Here is a 17,970-nt window from a genome sequence, read left to right on the forward strand (position 1 = left end):
CCCTTTCAGAGCTTCTCTTAAAATGAAAATGTGCTATTTCCCCTGCTGTTCTGGAATGCCCTGCCCTTCCCTTCCTGGACTTACTCGAGATCCAATTCAAATGTCACCTTCTCTGTCAGAGGCAGTTAGTAACTTCCTCCCCCAGCCTTTCCAAAGGCTTCTGTCTGCCTCCGATGGACCATCATTTGGGCTAGCCGGAGGGGAGCGGCTACGGTCTGGACCCTTGCGTGCCTTGTTCCGGTGGCTCAGAACTAACCCCATACCATGTATTCAGTGAGTGAACATAGGCCTGTGTGTGTTAATGAAATGTCAACACTGTCTTCAGTCCGGATGGACAGTAGGGATCACGAAGCCCTCTTCCCAGCCTTGCCTCAAGGTGCCTCTCTATGGCTTCCCTGTTGCACACCTCTGCTCCGTGCACATCGCACACCTACGTTTGCATGTGGAGGCGGGCCCTGGCTGTGGGCGGTGGGTGGCTGCTCTATCAGCTCCGTGGGTCCTGGGTGTGCCCTGTGTGGAGCCACAGGGATGAGAGTGAGGGCTTTGAGGACCAGGAAGCCCCAGGGCGAGGCCATGACAGGGCGCCAGACAAGAAGAGCAGGTTGGGGCGGGAGCGTATCCCTCATTCTTACTCCTTTCTTGATCAAAGTGACCAGAAGCCATACACAGAGGTCTGGGGCTGAAGAGGGTCCGGTACAGAGGGGGGGCCCGCTAAGGCCTTGACTCGGCTGTCTGCCAGGAGGTAGGCTGAGGAGGCGAAGAGGCCCAGAGGGAAGAAATGCCCCGGGGACGGGGACGGGTAGGTGCCTCAGGAGGGGTGAGGCCGGAAGATCTAGGCCGGGAACTCTCATTCCCGGCCCTTCCACTTCCTAACTGTGTCAACCTGCGGGAGTCATCCCACCCTCTGAGCTGCAGTTCCTCGGTCTGTACAATGGGCACGACAGCAAGCCCCGCCCGAGAGGGGAGAAGTAATTGGATGGCACCGGCGCCTGGTAACCTGCAGAGGGCAATCAGGGCGGCGGCGGCGGCGGGGCCAGCCGGGATCCAGGCCCGGAGCCGCGGAGGGCGGGCGCGAGGGGGGGGGGGGGTGACGCACCGGGACGTCCCCGCCCCGGGTCTGCTCGCCGCGGCGCCGGGCTCCGGGCGCCGTCCCCTTCCTCCGCGGGCCGCCGGGGTCCGGGCCGTCCTCCCCGCGGCCCGCGACCGGGGCCTGCTGCCGGGGCGGGCCGGGCTCCGCGCACGCGGGGCGGGGCGGACGGGACGCGCCGAGCGGGGGCCTCTGGGAGGAAGCGGGAGCCGCCGGAGGCCCGCGGGTGAAGGCCCGGGCGGCGCCGAAGCCCCGCGCCCCCCGGCTGGGCCGCTGCTTCGGGGAGGTCAAGCCCGGGACCCGGAGGAGCGAGCGGGTGCGCTGAGCGGTGGGCTTGCCGGCAGCCTCTCCCCTTGGGCTCCGAGGCCAGCGGGAACGGGGAGAGCTGTTTGGGACCCAGTTTGGAGGGCGGGGAGGAGCTCTGAGCACAGCCCCCGTACTGTTCCTGCTGTGCCCGCTGCTTGGAAATGATCTTTGGAAATTGCCCTCACCGCCGCCCCGCCTGCTCGGCGAGCCCCATCTTGAGGCAGTGGCCCTGGATCTGACTTTCTCCCACTGAGCTAGTTTCCCCGAGCTTTCTTCTCAGCTTTCCAGGGCCTTCTCTTAACCCTTCTCCAGCCCCTGGGACCTCGGCTCTGGCCCCGGCCGCTCCACCGGTGGGCCTTGCTGGTGGGTGGGCCCAAGCCCATTTTCCACCTCCCCCGAACGTGTCCTGCCCTTAAGGAGCCACATCTCAGGGCAGACCAGGTACCAAATTAGCAGCACGCTCCATTTAAGGGGCATCAGGGTCCCAGGAGAGGGGACCTTGGAGCAGGGTCTTAAAAAATTGGGTAGGATTGCGGCAGGGGAGAAAGGCCATTTCAAGCCCAAGAAAATGTATGAACAGTTAGGACAGTTGAGAGCAAGAATTTGGTGAGCCTGGCTACTGAGGTAGGGGTTGGGGGCAAACTGAAAAATAGCTTGTGTGGGCCAGGTGTTTGGACTCTTTGCGTAACCCAGGATTGTAGGGAGGTGATTGGTGGCTGAGATGAGGGTGGGGTGAGACTGAAGGCAGAGAGCAGAGAAGGAGAAGGGGGTCCTCAGAAGTCGGCAGAGAATCTGAGGTAGCACAGAGGCAATACCATAGAAACAGGCTGGCAAAACGCTGGCACGAGGAGTCGGTAGGGCTGTTTCAAGTGTGTGAAGGGAGAAAGTGTTTCAAGACCCAAGAGGTCAGGTGCCTAGTATAGATGGTGTGCTTGGAAAGATAAAGCAATAAAGTAACTAAAGGGGTGGGGAGGGGGTGAGGAGTGTATGGGGGAAGCATGAAGCACAGGCAGGATGGCCATATGGAGATGTCAAGTAGGAAGTCATCCATTCATTATTATTTATGCCAGCCTCAAAGGCGGCTTACATGAAAGTCATAGAATAGATAAAGTGATGAAATCATTAAAACTCAGCCAACAGGACCTGAGAGCTGGGGAAAGTGGATAATTGTTACTTGAAAACGTCGGCTCAGAAAAGCCGTTGAAAATGAACACAGGACTCATCCGAGCCTGCTGGCAGCCAAGCGAAAAACGACGCCTAAATAAAGTAGTTTCACCAGGCTGGAAGTCGAGAGAAAGGCATTCGTTGAAGGCTCAGGGGTAGTAGGAGATGAAACGGAATCCCTCGAGTAGGGGGTGTAGGGGAGGGAGTCGATCTGAAGCCAGGTCAAGGCTTTGGCAGTGCTGACATTTAAGGGAAGGCTGATGCTGCCTGAGGAGAAAGGCCTTTCTGTGGCCTGCACGGGGAGATGGGAGTGGGGAGGTGTGTGTGTGTGTGTGTGTGTGGTCCATTCACAGAAGTCTTCTTACAGGGGAACAGGATAGAAGGTGGCGTGCTAAGTCCCCCGGGCTCTGACCTTTCCTACCATGTGGTGGGTTTGCCACTTGCCCAGGGCCTCTTGGGGCCCTGGTCTGGGAAGAGTACTCCAGCCAGCAGGTGAGCAGGAAGAAGCAGTTTCTGTTTCTACATTCCTCTTCAGGGTCCAGATGGTGTCTCCAAGAGGGCAGGGATCCAGACACCAGGTGTGCTAGCCCTAACTGTGCTTCAGGAGCTGTTGGCCTTGGGCAAGCCACCTCACCTCCCTGAGCTTCCTTTTTCCCATCCTAAAATCAGGGAGTCAAGCTAGATGACCTTTGAGGGTCCCTGTAGCTAGGGAGTCTAGGATCCCTTGTCTGGTTTCGTTTTGCGTTCAGCAGATATTTCTTAAGTATGTGCTATGTGCCAGACCCTGTGCTAGGTTCTAAGTATGTAATTATGAACCAAAACAGACAGAGTCCCTGCTCTCGTGGAGGGGGTGGGGCAGAAATGTCTGTTAATCAAATAATCATACAACAAGATATAAAATTGCATGGTAACTGCTACAGAGGGGCAGCACACGATGTATGCGAACAAATGATGGGGGATTTAATGTAGGCATGGAGTCTGTGTATTGGTGGGAAAATGTGGGTGGGATCTGGGTGCTATTTCTTCCTTCCCCTTTCCCTCTGTAGATGGACGAATCCCCTTCCTGATCCACTGGAGTTGGCCCCATAAAGGGGAGCGTCCCCTTGGCTCTCTAGGTGAGGCCTCCATGCCATGCCTTAGAACACATCTGGGCATAGCTGAGTAGCCTGGGAAGGGGCAGGACCTGGAGAGATCTCGATCCCTCGGGAGTGAGATTGGTTTTCCGAGGGTGGGGAGGGTACAGAGTCAGCTACCAGGCCTGAGATGAAGTTGGTTTACATGATCTACCGTACAAGCGACGGTGGGCAGCCAGAGGGAGGATCTGTGGGAAGTGGGTGGAGACTGGCAGTGGCCAGCCTGAGCTCCAGGCAGGCAGTCAGCAGAGTGGTGGTGGGGGGGTGGCGGGGGTAGAGGGTGAGCGGGACAAAGACCTCAGTCCCCGGGAAGGGTGTGAGAGTCTGATAAGGCTCTCGACTTGGGTATCCAGGGTGAGGCCTGGATCTCAGGAAGCTCGAGTCCAGCAATTCAGACGGGCCTGGGTTCCGAGCCTGTGCAGAGGCTGAGCCCAGTAGCCGAGCCCCAGCTCAACCCTTCTTGCTCTCAGGGCCTTATACGTCACCATGGAAGCTCAGCAGGCAGTGGTCCTCCATCCAGAAGGCATGGACAGCTGTTCCAGGACATCTCTGCATCTGGTAAAGAGACTGGCTGCTCAGTCAGCCTGAGGAGAGGGGCTGAATGGGATCCTAGTGATGGGGATTGATGGGGGGCGAGGGGGCGGGGAGTTGGGTCTGGAGGGAGAAGCAGGCAGGAAGAAGGAGGCAGAGAGGATCCATCAACTCCCCTCACCCCATCGTCCACCTGTCCATGTATCCCTTCCTGCAACACTTGTGCAGTATACTCTTAGCACACTTAGCGTGTACAAAGCACTGGTGGGGGGGATATATCACATCCGCCCTCAACAAACCGGGGGTCTGACATTCAGGTGGAGATTGCGCACAGACAACCACACGACCAGTCAACCCAGGTTTGGTGTCACTTGTCTCAAGGCTCACCACTCTCTGCCATGGGCGTTCCAAACTCTCTGGACAGTCTGTTGTCTGAGGGTGTCCTCTATGCACAGCATTGTTCTGGGTCTCGGTATCCTGGTCCTGTGATTTGATTCTGCTGCCTGACCCTACCACCTCCCTGGCCAGCCCTAAGCTCCTGCATCTTCCAGCCCCTTTCCTTGACCCATTCCCCTTGCCTTCCCATCCAGAAGCTGTCCGGCACTATCGCCGGAATCTGGCCGAGTGGTTCAGCCGGCTGCCCAGAGAAGAGCGCCAGTTCGGCCCGACTTTTGCACTAGACACGGTCCATGTAGACCCTGTGATCCGCGAGAGCAGCCCAGATGAGCTGTTTCGCCCAACGGCAGAGCTGGCCCTGGAGCATCAGCCACCCCTAGCCGGTCTCCCCGCACTGGCTCTGTCCCAGCTCTTTGACCCAGATGCCTGCGGGCGCCAGGTGCAGGACAGTGGTGCTCTATGGGACAGTGGGCACGGGGAAGAGCACACTCGTGCGCAAGATGGTCTTGGACTGGTGTCATGGGCAGCTGCCAGCCTTCGAGCTGCTCATCCCCTTCTCCTGCGAGGATCTGTCATCCCTGGGCCCCCGCCCCCGCCTCCTTGTGCCAACTTGTGGCTCAGCGCTACACGCCCCTGAAGGAGATTCTGCCCCTGCTGGCTGCTGCTGGGTCCCGCCTGCTCTTTGTGCTCCATGGCTTGGAGCATCTCAACCTCGACTTCCGGTTAGCCGGAACAGGGCTTTGCAGTGACCCCGAGGAGCCAGAGGCGCCAGCTGCCATCATTGTCAACCTGCTGCGCAAATACATGCTGCCCGAGGTGAGTGGCCCCCCTGCCTCACCACTGCTGCCCCTGACTTGCCTCCTAAAGACTTGTGTGTCCCGAGCCCTCGTGTTTTATTGGTGTGGGGGCATAGGTTCTTGGTTAGTTCAAACCGGCCCCTCCACTTCCCAGCTGTGTGTCTTTAAGCCAGCCAGTAACTTCCCCAAGCTCTGTTCCTTCTCTCCTAGAGCTATACTCATCAACTGAGACACTGCATAGGAAGTACTTTAACACGGTGCCCGGGATCCTAGTGGAGGCTCAGTAATTGTTAGCTATAATTATTGTAGTCGCCATCATTTCTTTTCTTTTTTTAAGTTTTTATTTATTTGAGAAAGAGGGGGGAAGAGAGGGAGAGGAGCGAATCCCAAGCAGGCTCTGCGCTGACTTGGGGCTTGAACCGGTGAACCACAACACCGTGACCTGAGCCGAAGTTGGATGCTTAACCAACTGAGCCACCCGGGTGCGCTGTGGGCATCATCATTTCCATCCTGGGACACTCAATCTTCAGGGGCTCTCTGGAGAGTGAGGCCATCAGGACACAAAGGTCTTGCTTAACTCTCAACCGTGCCGTTCCCAGGCCAGCATTCTGGTGACCACCCGGCCCTCCGCCATCGGCCGAATCCCCAGCAAGTATGTGGGCCGCTATGGCCAGATCTGTGGCTTCTCTGATACCAACCTGCAGAAGCTCTACTTCCAGCTCCGCCTCAACCAGCCAGACTGTGAGTACGGTGCTGGGGGTGCAGGGATCTCGGCCACGCCAGCTCAGCGTGACAATCTGGTGCAGATGCTCTCCCGGAACCTGGAGGGGCACCACCAGATCGCCGCCGCCTGCTTCCTGCCCTCCTATTGCTGGCTCGTCTGTGCCACCTTGCACTTCCTGCACGCTCCCACGCCGGCTGGACAGACCCTCACGAGCATTTACACCAGCTTCCTGCGTCTGAACTTCAGTGGGGAGATGCTGGACAGCACTGACCCCTCCAAGCTGTCCCTAATGGCCTATGCAGCCCGAACCATGGGCAAGTTGGCCTACGAGGGGGTGTCCTCCCGCAAGACCTACTTCTCTGAAGAGGATGTCCGTGGCTGCCTGGAAGCTGGCATGAAGACTGAGGAAGAGTTCCAGCTGCTACATGTCTTCCGCCGGGACGCCCTGAGGTTTTTTTTCTGGCCCCGTGTGTGGAACCAGGGCGCCAGGGCACCTTTGTGTTCACCGTGCCTGCCATGCAGGAATACCTGGCCGCCCTCTACATCGTGCTGGGTTTGCGGAAGACGACCCTGCAGCGGGTGGGCAAGGAAGTGGCCGAGCTCGTGGGCCGCGTCGGGGAGGACGTCAGTCTGGTCCTGGGCATTGTGGCCAAGCTTCTACCCCTGCGAGCCCTGCCTCTGCTCTTCAACCTGCTCAAGGGTAACGGCCCAGCAGCCCGGGCTCTCAGCCCCCCTATCCCCCGTTCACCCCTTGCTCCTCTCCCAGAAGGAAACCGCTCCTTCCTGTGTAGCTGTGAATCTTCTTCTTGACTCTGGTTTCAGATTTGGGCAATCTGGCTTTTAGTGGGATTGAGACATAAGGCAAGGGGGAGCAGGAAACCACAGACTGGGGAAGGCTTGATGGCTGGGAGGAGGATGTGAGGGCGCAGGCACTTTAGTCACAATCCTATGACCCTAATGACGGTTTTCTTTTTGCCTCTCTTCTGGTCTTTGTCGGTGGGAGGCAGGAATCGCGCTATAGTCCAGGGTCTGGCCTCTTCTTTGCAGGCCCAGAAACTCCAATGTCTCTGTTCCCTTGGAGGTGGTTAGACTCCGGGAATGATGACTCATTCTAACTAAATCACCAGAGACAAGTTTATAAAGCAGATGCCATTTTATTCATTTATACCAGGAGGAGAAATGGCATTGGTAATTGGCTTAGGATAGCGCAGGCCTGCTCCAGAGTCCAAATCACAGGCCCAAGGACTGTGCTGTGAGCAGGGCAGACGTGCTAAGTTTTTGAGGGGAAGAAGGATCCACCTTCTGGTGATGGCTACCAGGTGCCTTGGGAATGAAATCTTATTATGATCCCTTTGTAGAATCCTAAGAAAATCCTAAGAGACCGAGGCTCACAGAGGTTAAGTAACTTGCCCAAGGTCACCCAGACAGTAAGCGGGATAGCTGGGATCTGGGTCCAGGTTTAGGAGTCTGAACCCTGTGCTCTCTCTGCCAAACCTTACTGGTGTGTGATAGATATTTCTGTTAAGCTTTGGTGCCTTGCTAGGTAACCCTGGTCCTCTCTAGGAATGCATCAGTAACTCTTCTTTGGGAGGTAGAACCCTGGTCAGTGCTGGCAAAATTTAACAGGTCTTCCTCTTTATAGGCACCGAAGAATAATGTTTAGGAGCAGGGATTCAGTAATTCAGCTATATGGGATTCAATCCAGGCTCTGCCACTTACTAGCTGTGTGATCTTGGACAAGTTACTTAACTGCTATGTGCCTCCAAGTCTTACCTGTTAAATGGGGATGACAGAATCTGTAGCGTTTGGCCTAATAGGAGGAGTAAATGTATTCATCCTCAGGATCTGGTACATCATAAGTGCTATTTATTGTTTGTTAGACGGGAAAACAGGCTCGGGAAGCCCACCCTTTCCCACAACCATAGGCTCAGACGGGAAGGTAATGGCCATTGCTCAGGCCAGCCCAGCCCTTTGAGGATGTGTTTGCCTTATCTGGGTTACAGTGAGAGGCTGTGGTCTCCTGACAGGATTCCAGAAGCCCCTCGGTGCACCAATTGTTAGCACCACAACTCCGGCCCTCTGGGAGGGAGGGCTGCTGAGCAGAACGCTGGTCTGATTTGTTTCTTCACGAGCCTATGACTCAGCTTCGCAGGGTGACATTTCTCATGCTGTCACCATGTGACTGTTGAGGGAGGAGCGCTATAACCTCCATGGCAGAGACCTCACCTGTAAAAAGGGAAAAAAGAAACCAAACCAGCCGTTAGAGGAGGTGCCACAAAACAACCTCGTGGCTCCTTGCCAGAGCCACGGGCCCTCCTTGCCTTGCACCAAGGCAAGGACAGGAGACGATGTCCCAAACCTCCTAAATGTTAATTTCCCCAACAGACATTGAGTGCCTGCTGTATACCAGGCAATGTGTTAGGTTCTGGGGAAGAAACAATTAACGAAGCCCCAGATTTCTGCCCTTTCTGGTCCTCCAGTGGGAACACAAACATGTCCCTGTGACCGTGTGATTTAAAACTATGGTTTGGCACCCGGGTGGCTCAGTTGGTCGAGCGTCCGACATCAGCTCAGGTCATGATCTCACAGTGTGCCAGTTCGAGCCCCCCCATCGGGCTTTGCCACTGTCAGCACAGAGCCTGCTCCTGATCTTCTACTCCCCTCTCTCTCTGTCCCTCCCCGACTTGCGTGCTCTCTCTCAAAAATAAACAGAACATTAGAAAAAATGAAAACTAAAAAAAAATAATAATAAATGAGATTATGGTAAGTGCCTGGAAAGCAAAGTTGCAGGTGCTGTGAAAATGTGTAAGTGGGGGACCTGATGGGGGTGTGTGTGTGTGTGTGTGTGTGAAACACTTCTCTGCAGGAAGGGCATTTAACCTGACCCTGGAGCATAGCCCAGGAGAAGAATTGGGGAGGGGAGTCACCCCAGAAAGAGAATACAGCTTTGAAGGAATGGAACCGTGGTACTGTCGAAAAATAATAATGACAAAAACCGAAAGGACAGAAGCAGAGCGCATGAGCGTAAGAAGTCTGTAGCTGAAGGCAGTGTGGCCGGCAGGGCCTTGAAGGAGCAAGAGCGACATCAGTCTTTGTTGCTGGGGTGACCGTGATGATGTGGAAGATGAGGATATCTTCGTAGCAGCACCTAGCCTGGTACCAAACCAAATGCAAATAGATATAAATTCCTTCCCACCACCGGGCTTGCAAATGTATGGGGTGTCCGGGAGAAAAAATTTCCTAACGTCAGGAATGTAGGACACAAGTATCGAGAGGTGACTGTGGAAAGGTCAAATTGGGGCCAAATTATGACAAGTTTTCTATTCTGCGTGGGCAGTGGGGAGCCACGGCGGGTGCTGCCATAGGGGAGTAGTATGATCAGACAAACCGTGCTGGGGGTTTAAGAGAGACGGTGAGGCCGGATGGGCAGGGAGAATGCACCTTCTGCTGAGCTTTGAAGGCCGAGCGGGCACACAGGAGGCTGCAGCACCGTCCCTGTGTCCCCTCCCAGGTGGTTCCAAGAGTGTTTGGGCGCGTGGTGGGTAAGAGCCGCGAGGCGGTGGCCCAGGCCATGGTGCTGGAGATGTTCCGAGAGGAGGACTACTACAACGACGATGTGTCCTGGACCAGATGGGTGCCAGTATCCTGGGCGTGGAAGGCCCCCGGCGCCATCCAGACGAGCCTCCCGATGATGAGGTCTTTGAGCTCTTCCCCATGTTCATGGGAGGGCTTCTGTCCGCGCACAACCGGGCCGTGCTGGCTCAGCTCGGCTGCCCCATCAAAAACCTGGATGCCTTGGAGAACGCCCAGGCCATCAAGAAGAAGCTGGGCAAGCTGGGCCGGCAGGTGCTGCCCCCATCAGAGCTCCTGGACCACCTGTTCTTCCACTATGAGTTCCAGAATCAGCGCTTCTCTGCTGAGGTGCTCAGCTCCCTGCGCCAGCTCAACCTGGCCGGTGTGCGCATGACACCCCTCAAGTGCACAGTGGTGGCAGCTGTGCTGGGCAGCGGAAGGCATGCCCTGGATGAGGTGAACTTGGCCTCCTGTCAGCTGGATCCTGCCGGGCTGCGCACACTCAGGCCTGTCTTCCTGCGTGCCCGGAAGCTGGGGTGAGGACCCGCCTTCAAGCATGGGCCGGAAGTCAGGAGAGGGTTGGGGGTGAAAAGGTGGGAAGAGAAGGTGCTGGGGAGACCAAAGGTAGTGAGGAAGGACCAGGGGCGGGACGAGGAAGTCTGGGGTGCATGGAGGTGACAAGCAATAGAAGGGAGGGCTGCGTGGGCTTTGAGAGGCAGGATGGTGAGAAAAAGGGCACGGTGGGTGGGCAGGCTCCATGCTGAACTCCTCCCTTGCTTCTCACCTCCCCTCTGGCCACTTTCCGTCCCAGCTTGCAACTCAACAGCCTGGGCCCCGAGGCCTGCAGCGACCTCCGAGACCTGCTGCTGCACGACCAGTGCCAGATCACCACCCTGCGGTGAGTGTTTCCGGACGGGTGGGGGAGGGCTGGAGGGAGGCTCTGGCCATCCTGCTGGCAGGCTAAGGTCAAGGGTGAGCCTCCTGCCTCAACACACCTGGCGCTGGCCCCACCCCTGGTGTGGTGAAGGGGGTGGGGGCCTAGACCCCGTTCTGCCGCCCAGGTCCAGTACAAGCAGCGGGGTGGAGGAAAGCTGCCACTGGGGATAGGTGCCTCTCTGGTGGCTAAAATCAGCGTGGTCCGGGGGAATAATAGCCAGGCCGGTTGCCTGGCAACAGTGCCGCTGATGCTCTCCCAGGATTTTCCCTGTCGCCTCACAAGGATGACCCTAATGCTGGGCACTCAGCAGATGCTTCCAAAGCGCTGACTGGTTTACTAGGAACCCAGAAGCCTGGTTGGAGTAAGAGGAGGTGAATGAAGAGGGGGAGGGCAAGGGGCAGGGCGGTCTGGGGAGGAGGTGAAAAAAGGAAGGAGAAGAGAAGTGGTAACGATGAAGAGAGGTGGGTCAGCAGAAGAGAACGGAAGGAAGGAGGAGGAAGCCAGCCCCCACCCTGCTCTGCCTCCTGTGCGCTCTACCACACCCCTGTTTCTTGGTGCTCTTTCTCCCCGGCCCGCACACCTTTGTGTCCAGGCTGCCCCCACCCCAGGCTGTGTATCCTTTCGGTCCAAGTCCCGCCGCCCAGCGCAGGGCATCTGCCGTGGGCCCTCATAACGTTGGGGTGCTTGTGGCCGTAGGCTGTCCAACAACCCGCTGACGGCGGCCGGTGTGGCCCTGCTGCTGGAGGGGCTGGCCGGAAACACCTCCCTGACACACCTGTCCCTGCTGCATACGGGCCTTGGGACGAGGGCCTGGAGCTGCTGGGCCACCCAGCTGACCGTAATCAACAGCTGCAGGAGCTGAACGTGGCCTACAATGGTGCTGGTGACACAGCGGCCCTGGCCCTGGCCAAGCTGCCCAGGACCACCCCTCCCTGGAGCTGCTGCAGTGAGTCTTGTCCTCGGTGCCATCCCCCACCCCAGCCCTTCAGTCTCCCTCCTGTCTCCACTGCATTCTTCCTGCCCTAGGGCCTGCCCTCTCCCCCTGCCTTCTCACTGGTCCTCACGGACCCGCTTCGGAACCGACCCCACGCCTTACCCCGCCCCGATTCCCTACTACCGTTTCTCTTCGAGTCCTAGTGGCTCCATCCCTACTGTCCCGGGTCCTGCTGAGTTTAGATGTCATCTCCACCTCCTGTTGGCCACCCCCCTCCATCTCTGGCTCATCTCACACGCCCCGTCACCTTCCACAGCCAGGGGAGGAGTCGTGAGGACCCCCCAGGCTCTGTCCCGTCCACCCCCTGCCCTCCTTCTCAGAGCCCCGCTGAATGGCATCTTCTATTTTCTCTCCTTCTAGCCTCTACTTCAATGAGCTGAGCTCAGAGGGCCGCCAGGCTCTGCGGGTATGTGGGGAGCACGGCTAAAGGTGGTGCCCGGGTCGTGGTATCGCTGACACAGGGGACAGCAGTGTCTGAGTACTGGTCGGTGATCCTTAGTGAAGTCCAGCGGAACCTCAACAGCTGGGATCGCAGTCGTGTCCGGCGCCACCTTGAGCTGCTGCTTCGAGATCTGGAAGACAGCCGAGGGACACCCTTAACCCCTGGCGCAAGGCCCAGCTGCTGCGAGTGGAGGGTGAGGTCAGGGCCCTCCTGGAGCAGCTGGGAGGCCCTGGAAGCTGAAGCAGTGGCGGCAGTCACCGAGCTATGTGACCCCTGGGCCCAAGACCCTGCCCTCTGTGGCCTCCTAGTTGGCACTACTACTTCCAGAAAGATCCCTGTGGGGCTGGAGGTAAAGGATAGGGCACAACTGTGCCAGTTGCTGTCCCGGGGCGTGTCCAACCATTGCTCCCCCAAGTCTGGAGTTGCCAGGGTCACGGAACGTGCCTCCTTCCATTCAGCTAGGGCTGAGAAAGACTCTTCATGTGGCATCTTGGCAGCCAGTCGCCCTGTGGCACCACCAACCTTACCTCCAGCCTCTCGAGGAGCTTCCGAGTGTGCCACCAGGGGGCGCACTTCTCCTGCCCGCCTCACCGGCGGTGTTGCCATCAGATGCGTTGGAGGGCCTCCACCTTCTGCCTTTCTGCTCATCAGAGGACACGGAGGATGCCCGGAGCCGCTTTCCTCTCTTGTTGGTGCCTTCTCCTCACCTTCACGCCCCCTTTCTCACAATCGTACTTATGCTCAGTGGCTCCGAGGGGCCTGTGCACTGCCCTGCTTCTATTAAAAAGCTGTTGTCTTCTACCTACTATGGCCTCCTTCTTGCCTGATGCTTTCAAGAAGGGGCGCTGTTTTCGGACCACTTTCTGTTGCAGGTGGTTCTTGGACGCTAGGTTCAGAGGCAGCGAGGGCTGGGGGTGGTCTAGGAACAAGATACTGGGGTGGGAGGAAGTCATGCGGGGCTATAGGACTTCTATCACCTTTTCAAACATACCTATCCCAGGCTTGGCATTATCATGAAAAGCAACCTACCTTGTCTGCCCAGAGCAGAAGCTGGGACCGCAGCAGTCTCCAGAGAAAGTTGGGGCCCAGGAATGGGGGCAGGAGGAACACACATACTTCTCCCTGGGGGATAAGACTCCTCCCGTTAACCATTACCTCACTGCTCCTAAGGCAGTGTCTTTAAGGAGGCGGGACGTGGCAGGTTAGGTGGGAGGGTCAGCTGTTTTTCATGGACCTTGTCCCTACCCTGAGCACTGGTGTCACTGATCCAACTATGGAAAGCAGCTGCAGGTAGGAGGACTGGGAGAAATCCTCTGCTGGGGACTTGAGAGGGCAGTTGAGCGGGCAGATTGGGAGGCCAAGGCTTTGGGACCAGGGTGTACTTGATGTTGGGGCTTGGTGCCCGGAGGCAAATAGATGGCAAGTTAGAAGAGAAGAGGTGAGTGGATAGGTCTGTCTTCCTGGTCCACGCCCCGTCCTGATATGCTCAGATTTCTGTGGACTGGGAGGCAAAGGGAAGAGAGAAGAAGGAAGGTCTTTCTGGAGCAGAATGGAGGGGGCAAGTTCTAAATTTGGGGGTTCGCCCAAGTCCTTTCAGTTAATGACTGTGGAAGAGGAGCGGGGTGGGGAGGGAATGCGCCCCTCCTCTCCTCATCCCTTCTTTGCCCAGCAGATCTTCAGGACACAGCCTCGTTAACTCTGTAAGTGCCATGCTGGGAAGGATTGGGGCAAGGGGTGGAGGAGATCCAAGGTGGGAAGGCCTTCATTCGCACCTCAAGTAGAGACCGGGACCCAGAGTCCGATGTCAGCTTGCTCCTACCTGTGTCCCCTTGCCTCCTTGCAGGAAGTTTGAGTTTAACCCAAAGCAGGGCATTGATAATCCTGTCCTCTCTCTGCTGAAGACCTTGACCCTCCGGTAACCCCCCTCGCCCTGGGCAACCATTCCCTTTCCCCAGAGATACCACAGCTCCTCTCCGGCCTCCCGTCTCCTTGGTAACCACTCCACTCGGCCTCCCTCTGATAGCAGCCTGGTGGGGAGTAACTGTGTGGAGGTAGGAGGGGTTTGGGTGCTTTCTTTTGTTCAAGCCACTCTTCCCACATTTGGGTATTTGGCCCCACTGCCCAATACTTAACTGGGTAGGAGCCTGCCCAGTGCCCTGTCACAAGGGTAGCGTCTGCCAGGCACAAGGCGACTTGTATTTGGGCCCCCTCTTCCTCCCCCTTTTTCTGTTGCCCACATCCCCTTCCAGATCTCTGGAGCCTGGAGCGGCCTCGCTTCTGTCTGCTGAGCAAAGAGGAGGGCAGGAGTTTTGGCTTCCACCTGAGACAGGATCTGGGCAAGGCTGTGCCTGTGGTGTGCAGGGTGGAGCCAGGCACCTCTGCCCAGCGCCAGGGTCTTCGGGAAGGGGACCGGATCCTAGGGGTGAACGACCACGTTGTGGAATGTGAAGACTATGCTGTGGTGAGGTTGGGCTGGGGCTTCCCTGTGGCGTAGAACATCCCTTAGCACCTCAAGGGGAGAGAAAGTCACTTCCCTGGATAGATGGGGGCAGTCCCTAAGCCTCAACCTCCCCTACCTTCCAGGATTTAGGGCTGCCCAGGTTGGGATGATCCGGAGAGTTGGTTCCAGGGGGTATAGCTCAGGGGTAGAGCATTTGGCTGCAGACAGCTGGTTCCAGGGAGGGGGCGCTGGCAAGAGGGGCCGCTCCCAACCTCCCCCTGCATGCCCTCTCTTTAGGTGGTGCGCCGTATCCGGGCCAGCGGTCCGCGGGTGTTGCTGACAGTTTTGGCGCAGCACGTGTATGACATGGTTCAAGCTCGGCAGGGGAACAGTGCCCACCTGTCTCCTACTCTCGGCCCAGGGGTCCGGCCCCCGACTGTGTCACGTAGTGAAAGATGACGGCGGCTTTGGCTTCAGTGTCACCTACAGTGAGCCCCGAGGCTCGGGAGGGAGGTCAAGAGCGGGATCTCAGCCCAGTTCTGGGCAGGTGGCAGATGGAAACTTACTTGGTTTTGTTGTTGTTGTTGTTGTTGTTGTTGTTGTTTTTTCCGGCTTCCAGGTTATCAGGCTCCTTTCTGGTTGGTGCTGAGCACTGGAGGAGCAGCTGAGCGGGCCGGGGTGCCTCCTGGGGCCGACTGCTAGAAGTGAATGGGGTCAGCGTGGAGAAGTTCACTTATAACCAACTCAGCAGGAAGGTATGGCCGGCTGTCTTCCCCATTCGGGCCTCACCCCTCTGGGCCCGGGGGCCATGCCTCAGGCAGCAGATTCCTCCCCCTCACACTCATCTTCTCATCTGACCTTGTACCTCCTGCCATCCTTCCCTTCACAGTTCCTGCTAGGCTCTTCTCTCCCCCACCCTTAGTGCCTCCTTCCTGGGGTTTGGAGGAGGGGCTGGCTCTGCCCTCCCTACCCAGCTGGTTGATGCCGATGCCCTGCTGGGTTCCTACAGCTTTGGCAGAGTGGAGAGCAAGTGACCCTGCTGGTGGCCGGGCCAGAGGTGGAGGAACAGTGTCGCCGGCTGGGAATGCCCCTGCTGCGCCCTTAGCGGAGGGCTGGGCACTGCCCACCAAGCCGCGCTCTCTGCACCTACAGAAGGGGCCCCGGGGCTTTGGGTTCCTGCTTCGGGAGGAGAAAGGTCTTGACGGCCAACCCAGTGAGTGGTAGTCCCGGAGGCGGGTAGGGAAGGTGTGTGTTAAACCTGTTCACATTCGACTCTTAGTGCATATAAGTGGTATCCCTGGCTGAACCCCAGCCCTGAGCCTCCTCCTACTGTGTCCCCCCCCCCCGCCCCGGGGTCAGTCCCTCAGTGTGCCCACAGTGGCCTGGACTGGCACTGGGGTTAGCAGGGAAGGGGCCATGAGGATGTTTACGTCCTAGGACAGTTCCTGTGGGAGGTGGACCCAGGACTGCCAGCTGAGAAAGCCGGGATGCAGGCTGGGGACCGGCTGGTGGCTGTGGCTGGGGAAAGTGTGGAGGGGCTGGGCCACGAGGAGACAGTGTCCAGGATCCGCGCACAAGGGCTCCTCTGTCTCCCTCACTGTTGTCGACCGTAAGGCTGACCGCTTCTTCAGCATGGTGCGAGCCGAGGGCCGGGGGCTGGAGTGGGGGCAGGAATGGAGCAGGGCTCCGGTAGGGGGGAGAAGCAAAAAAGAAAGGTTTGTTCTGTCTGCCTCCTTCCAGGTTCGCTTGTCCCCACTTCTCTTCTTGGAGAGCACAGAGGCTCCTGCCTCTCCCCAGGAAAACTGCTCGGCCTCTCTGGTTGAAACCAAGGACCTACCAGTTGAAGACACAGCCATGCCTCTTGTCCCGTGTGGCTCCCGCCAGTGCTTCCTGTACCCTGGGCCTGGCGGTGGCTACGGCTTCCGGCTAACCTGTGTGGCCAGTGAGCCTCGTCTCTTCGTCTCTCAGGTGACTTATGCCCTATGGACCTCGGATCTTTCCAGTCCTTTGCCCTAATGAGCCGTCATCTGCTTCCCTCCCAAGGTCTTAGAGCATCCAGCAACTTTTTCCACGGTGTCGCATGTTCCGTAACCCCCCCCTCTTCACCAGGTGGACCCTAGGAGGCTCAGCTGCCCGGGCCGGGCTGCAAACGGGAGATGTGATTCTGGAGGTGAATGGGTATCCCATGGGTGGAGAGAATGACCTGGAAAAGCTTCAGCAGCTGGTTGAGGCTGAGCCACCCCTCTGCCTGAAGCTGGCCCGCCAGGTCCTGCGGGGGCTTCGAAGCCTGCGATCGCCCAGGGTTTGGAGAGGTAAGGAAGTAGGGACAGACGGGCAGTGAGCCGCCAGAGTCAGAGCCCAAGAGGAGGGCTACAGGGTGAAGCGGTGTGAGGCATGCAGGTTGGGACTTTAGACCATGGTAGGTGGGGACAGAAGGACCCAGGGAACAAGCCACATCCCTGGCCGGTCCAGTGGGGGTGGGGGCAGGGAAAAGGAACTCTTCTGATTCGTGAATGACCTTCTGTCTTCTCTCTCTCTCTCTGCTCAGGACGGGGCTCTAGCCTCAGAGCTGCTGTAGTCCTCCTCTGCTGGACAAAGATCTGCCCATTGGCCTTCCCGTCTTCACTCTCTGGCTTGTGATGGTAGGAGCTGAGAAGCTCTCTTTAAGCCAGAACTGCAGCTCTAGGATTCCGGACACCCCCAATCACAGGATTGCCCAAGGTCTCCCTCCCTTCCTCCCAGAAGAGGGTGTGGCCAGAGGCCTCCGGCAGGCAGGCCCACTAGGGGGCCTAGGAGCTTCGGGTTGTGTCCCTGGGATGAACTTCCCGCCCGAAACGAAGAATGGTGTGATTTCGTGATTTGTAATAAATTAGACCCTTTCCCAGCACAGAGCTCCTAAAACCCTTGGAATTTCCGAAGTAGTAAGATGACAAAGGTGTCTTCTGTTACTCGTACCGAGCCCCTTTCAACCACATCTGACTTTGTTAATTAAGGAAGTGATTTTTGGAAAGCACCTAAGGTTGGGGGACTGGTTGCCAGGGGAACCTACCACGTGATTAGAGAGGGTTGGAACTTTCAGCCCCGCCCCGCCCCACCCCACCCCCACCCTGGACCTCCCGGGAGGGGAGAGGCACTGGAGGTTGAATTAATCACCAATGACCAATGGTTTCACTGCTCGTGCCTCCATAGTGAAGCCTCCATAAAAAAACCCCCAAAAGGACGGGGTTCAGGGAGCCTGGAGGTGCTGGTCGGGTGGTGTACCCAGAGGGGGCATGGAGCTCCCACGCTCATGCCTTGTCCCGTTCCTACTTTCATCTGGCCGTTCCTGACTTGTGTCCTTTATAAAAAACCGGCAATCTAGCGATTAAAAGGTTTCTCCTGAGTTCTGTGAGCCGCTCGGCAAATATTGGAACCCAAGGGTGGGGGGGCGGGGTCGTGGGAACCTT

The 17,970-nt window shown here is 57.7% G+C and overlaps 2 protein-coding genes across 2 annotated transcripts; both read left to right on the forward strand.

Annotated features, from left to right (window-relative positions):
- Nucleotides 1-1,258: 1,258 nt before the first annotated feature.
- NLRX1 (NLR family member X1) lies at nucleotides 1,259-12,890 on the forward strand. Its single transcript, XM_030332585.1, is given in 18 exon segments — nucleotides 1,259-1,403; nucleotides 2,925-3,049; nucleotides 3,604-3,677; nucleotides 4,161-4,248; nucleotides 4,812-5,062; nucleotides 5,064-5,201; nucleotides 5,203-5,433; nucleotides 6,014-6,589; nucleotides 6,592-6,838; nucleotides 9,651-9,754; nucleotides 9,757-10,247; nucleotides 10,523-10,609; nucleotides 11,345-11,445; nucleotides 11,448-11,552; nucleotides 11,555-11,594; nucleotides 12,003-12,048; nucleotides 12,050-12,227; nucleotides 12,230-12,890. Coding segments are annotated over 17 exon segments (2,922 nt in total). The 5' UTR covers nucleotides 1,259-1,403; nucleotides 2,925-2,979; the 3' UTR covers nucleotides 12,325-12,890.
- A 579-nt stretch (nucleotides 12,891-13,469) lies between these two features.
- PDZD3 (PDZ domain containing 3) lies at nucleotides 13,470-17,906 on the forward strand. Its single transcript, XM_030333674.1, is given in 15 exon segments — nucleotides 13,470-13,522; nucleotides 13,656-13,784; nucleotides 13,928-13,985; nucleotides 14,318-14,545; nucleotides 14,822-14,953; nucleotides 14,955-15,012; nucleotides 15,144-15,212; nucleotides 15,215-15,279; nucleotides 15,534-15,612; nucleotides 15,615-15,737; nucleotides 15,962-16,101; nucleotides 16,103-16,159; nucleotides 16,265-16,494; nucleotides 16,637-16,836; nucleotides 17,073-17,906. Coding segments are annotated over 15 exon segments (1,713 nt in total). The 3' UTR covers nucleotides 17,165-17,906.
- Nucleotides 17,907-17,970: the final 64 nt, after the last annotated feature.

Source organism: Lynx canadensis, chromosome D1 (assembly GCF_007474595.2).
Source record: "Lynx canadensis isolate LIC74 chromosome D1, mLynCan4.pri.v2, whole genome shotgun sequence".
NCBI lineage: Eukaryota > Metazoa > Chordata > Mammalia > Carnivora > Felidae > Lynx > Lynx canadensis.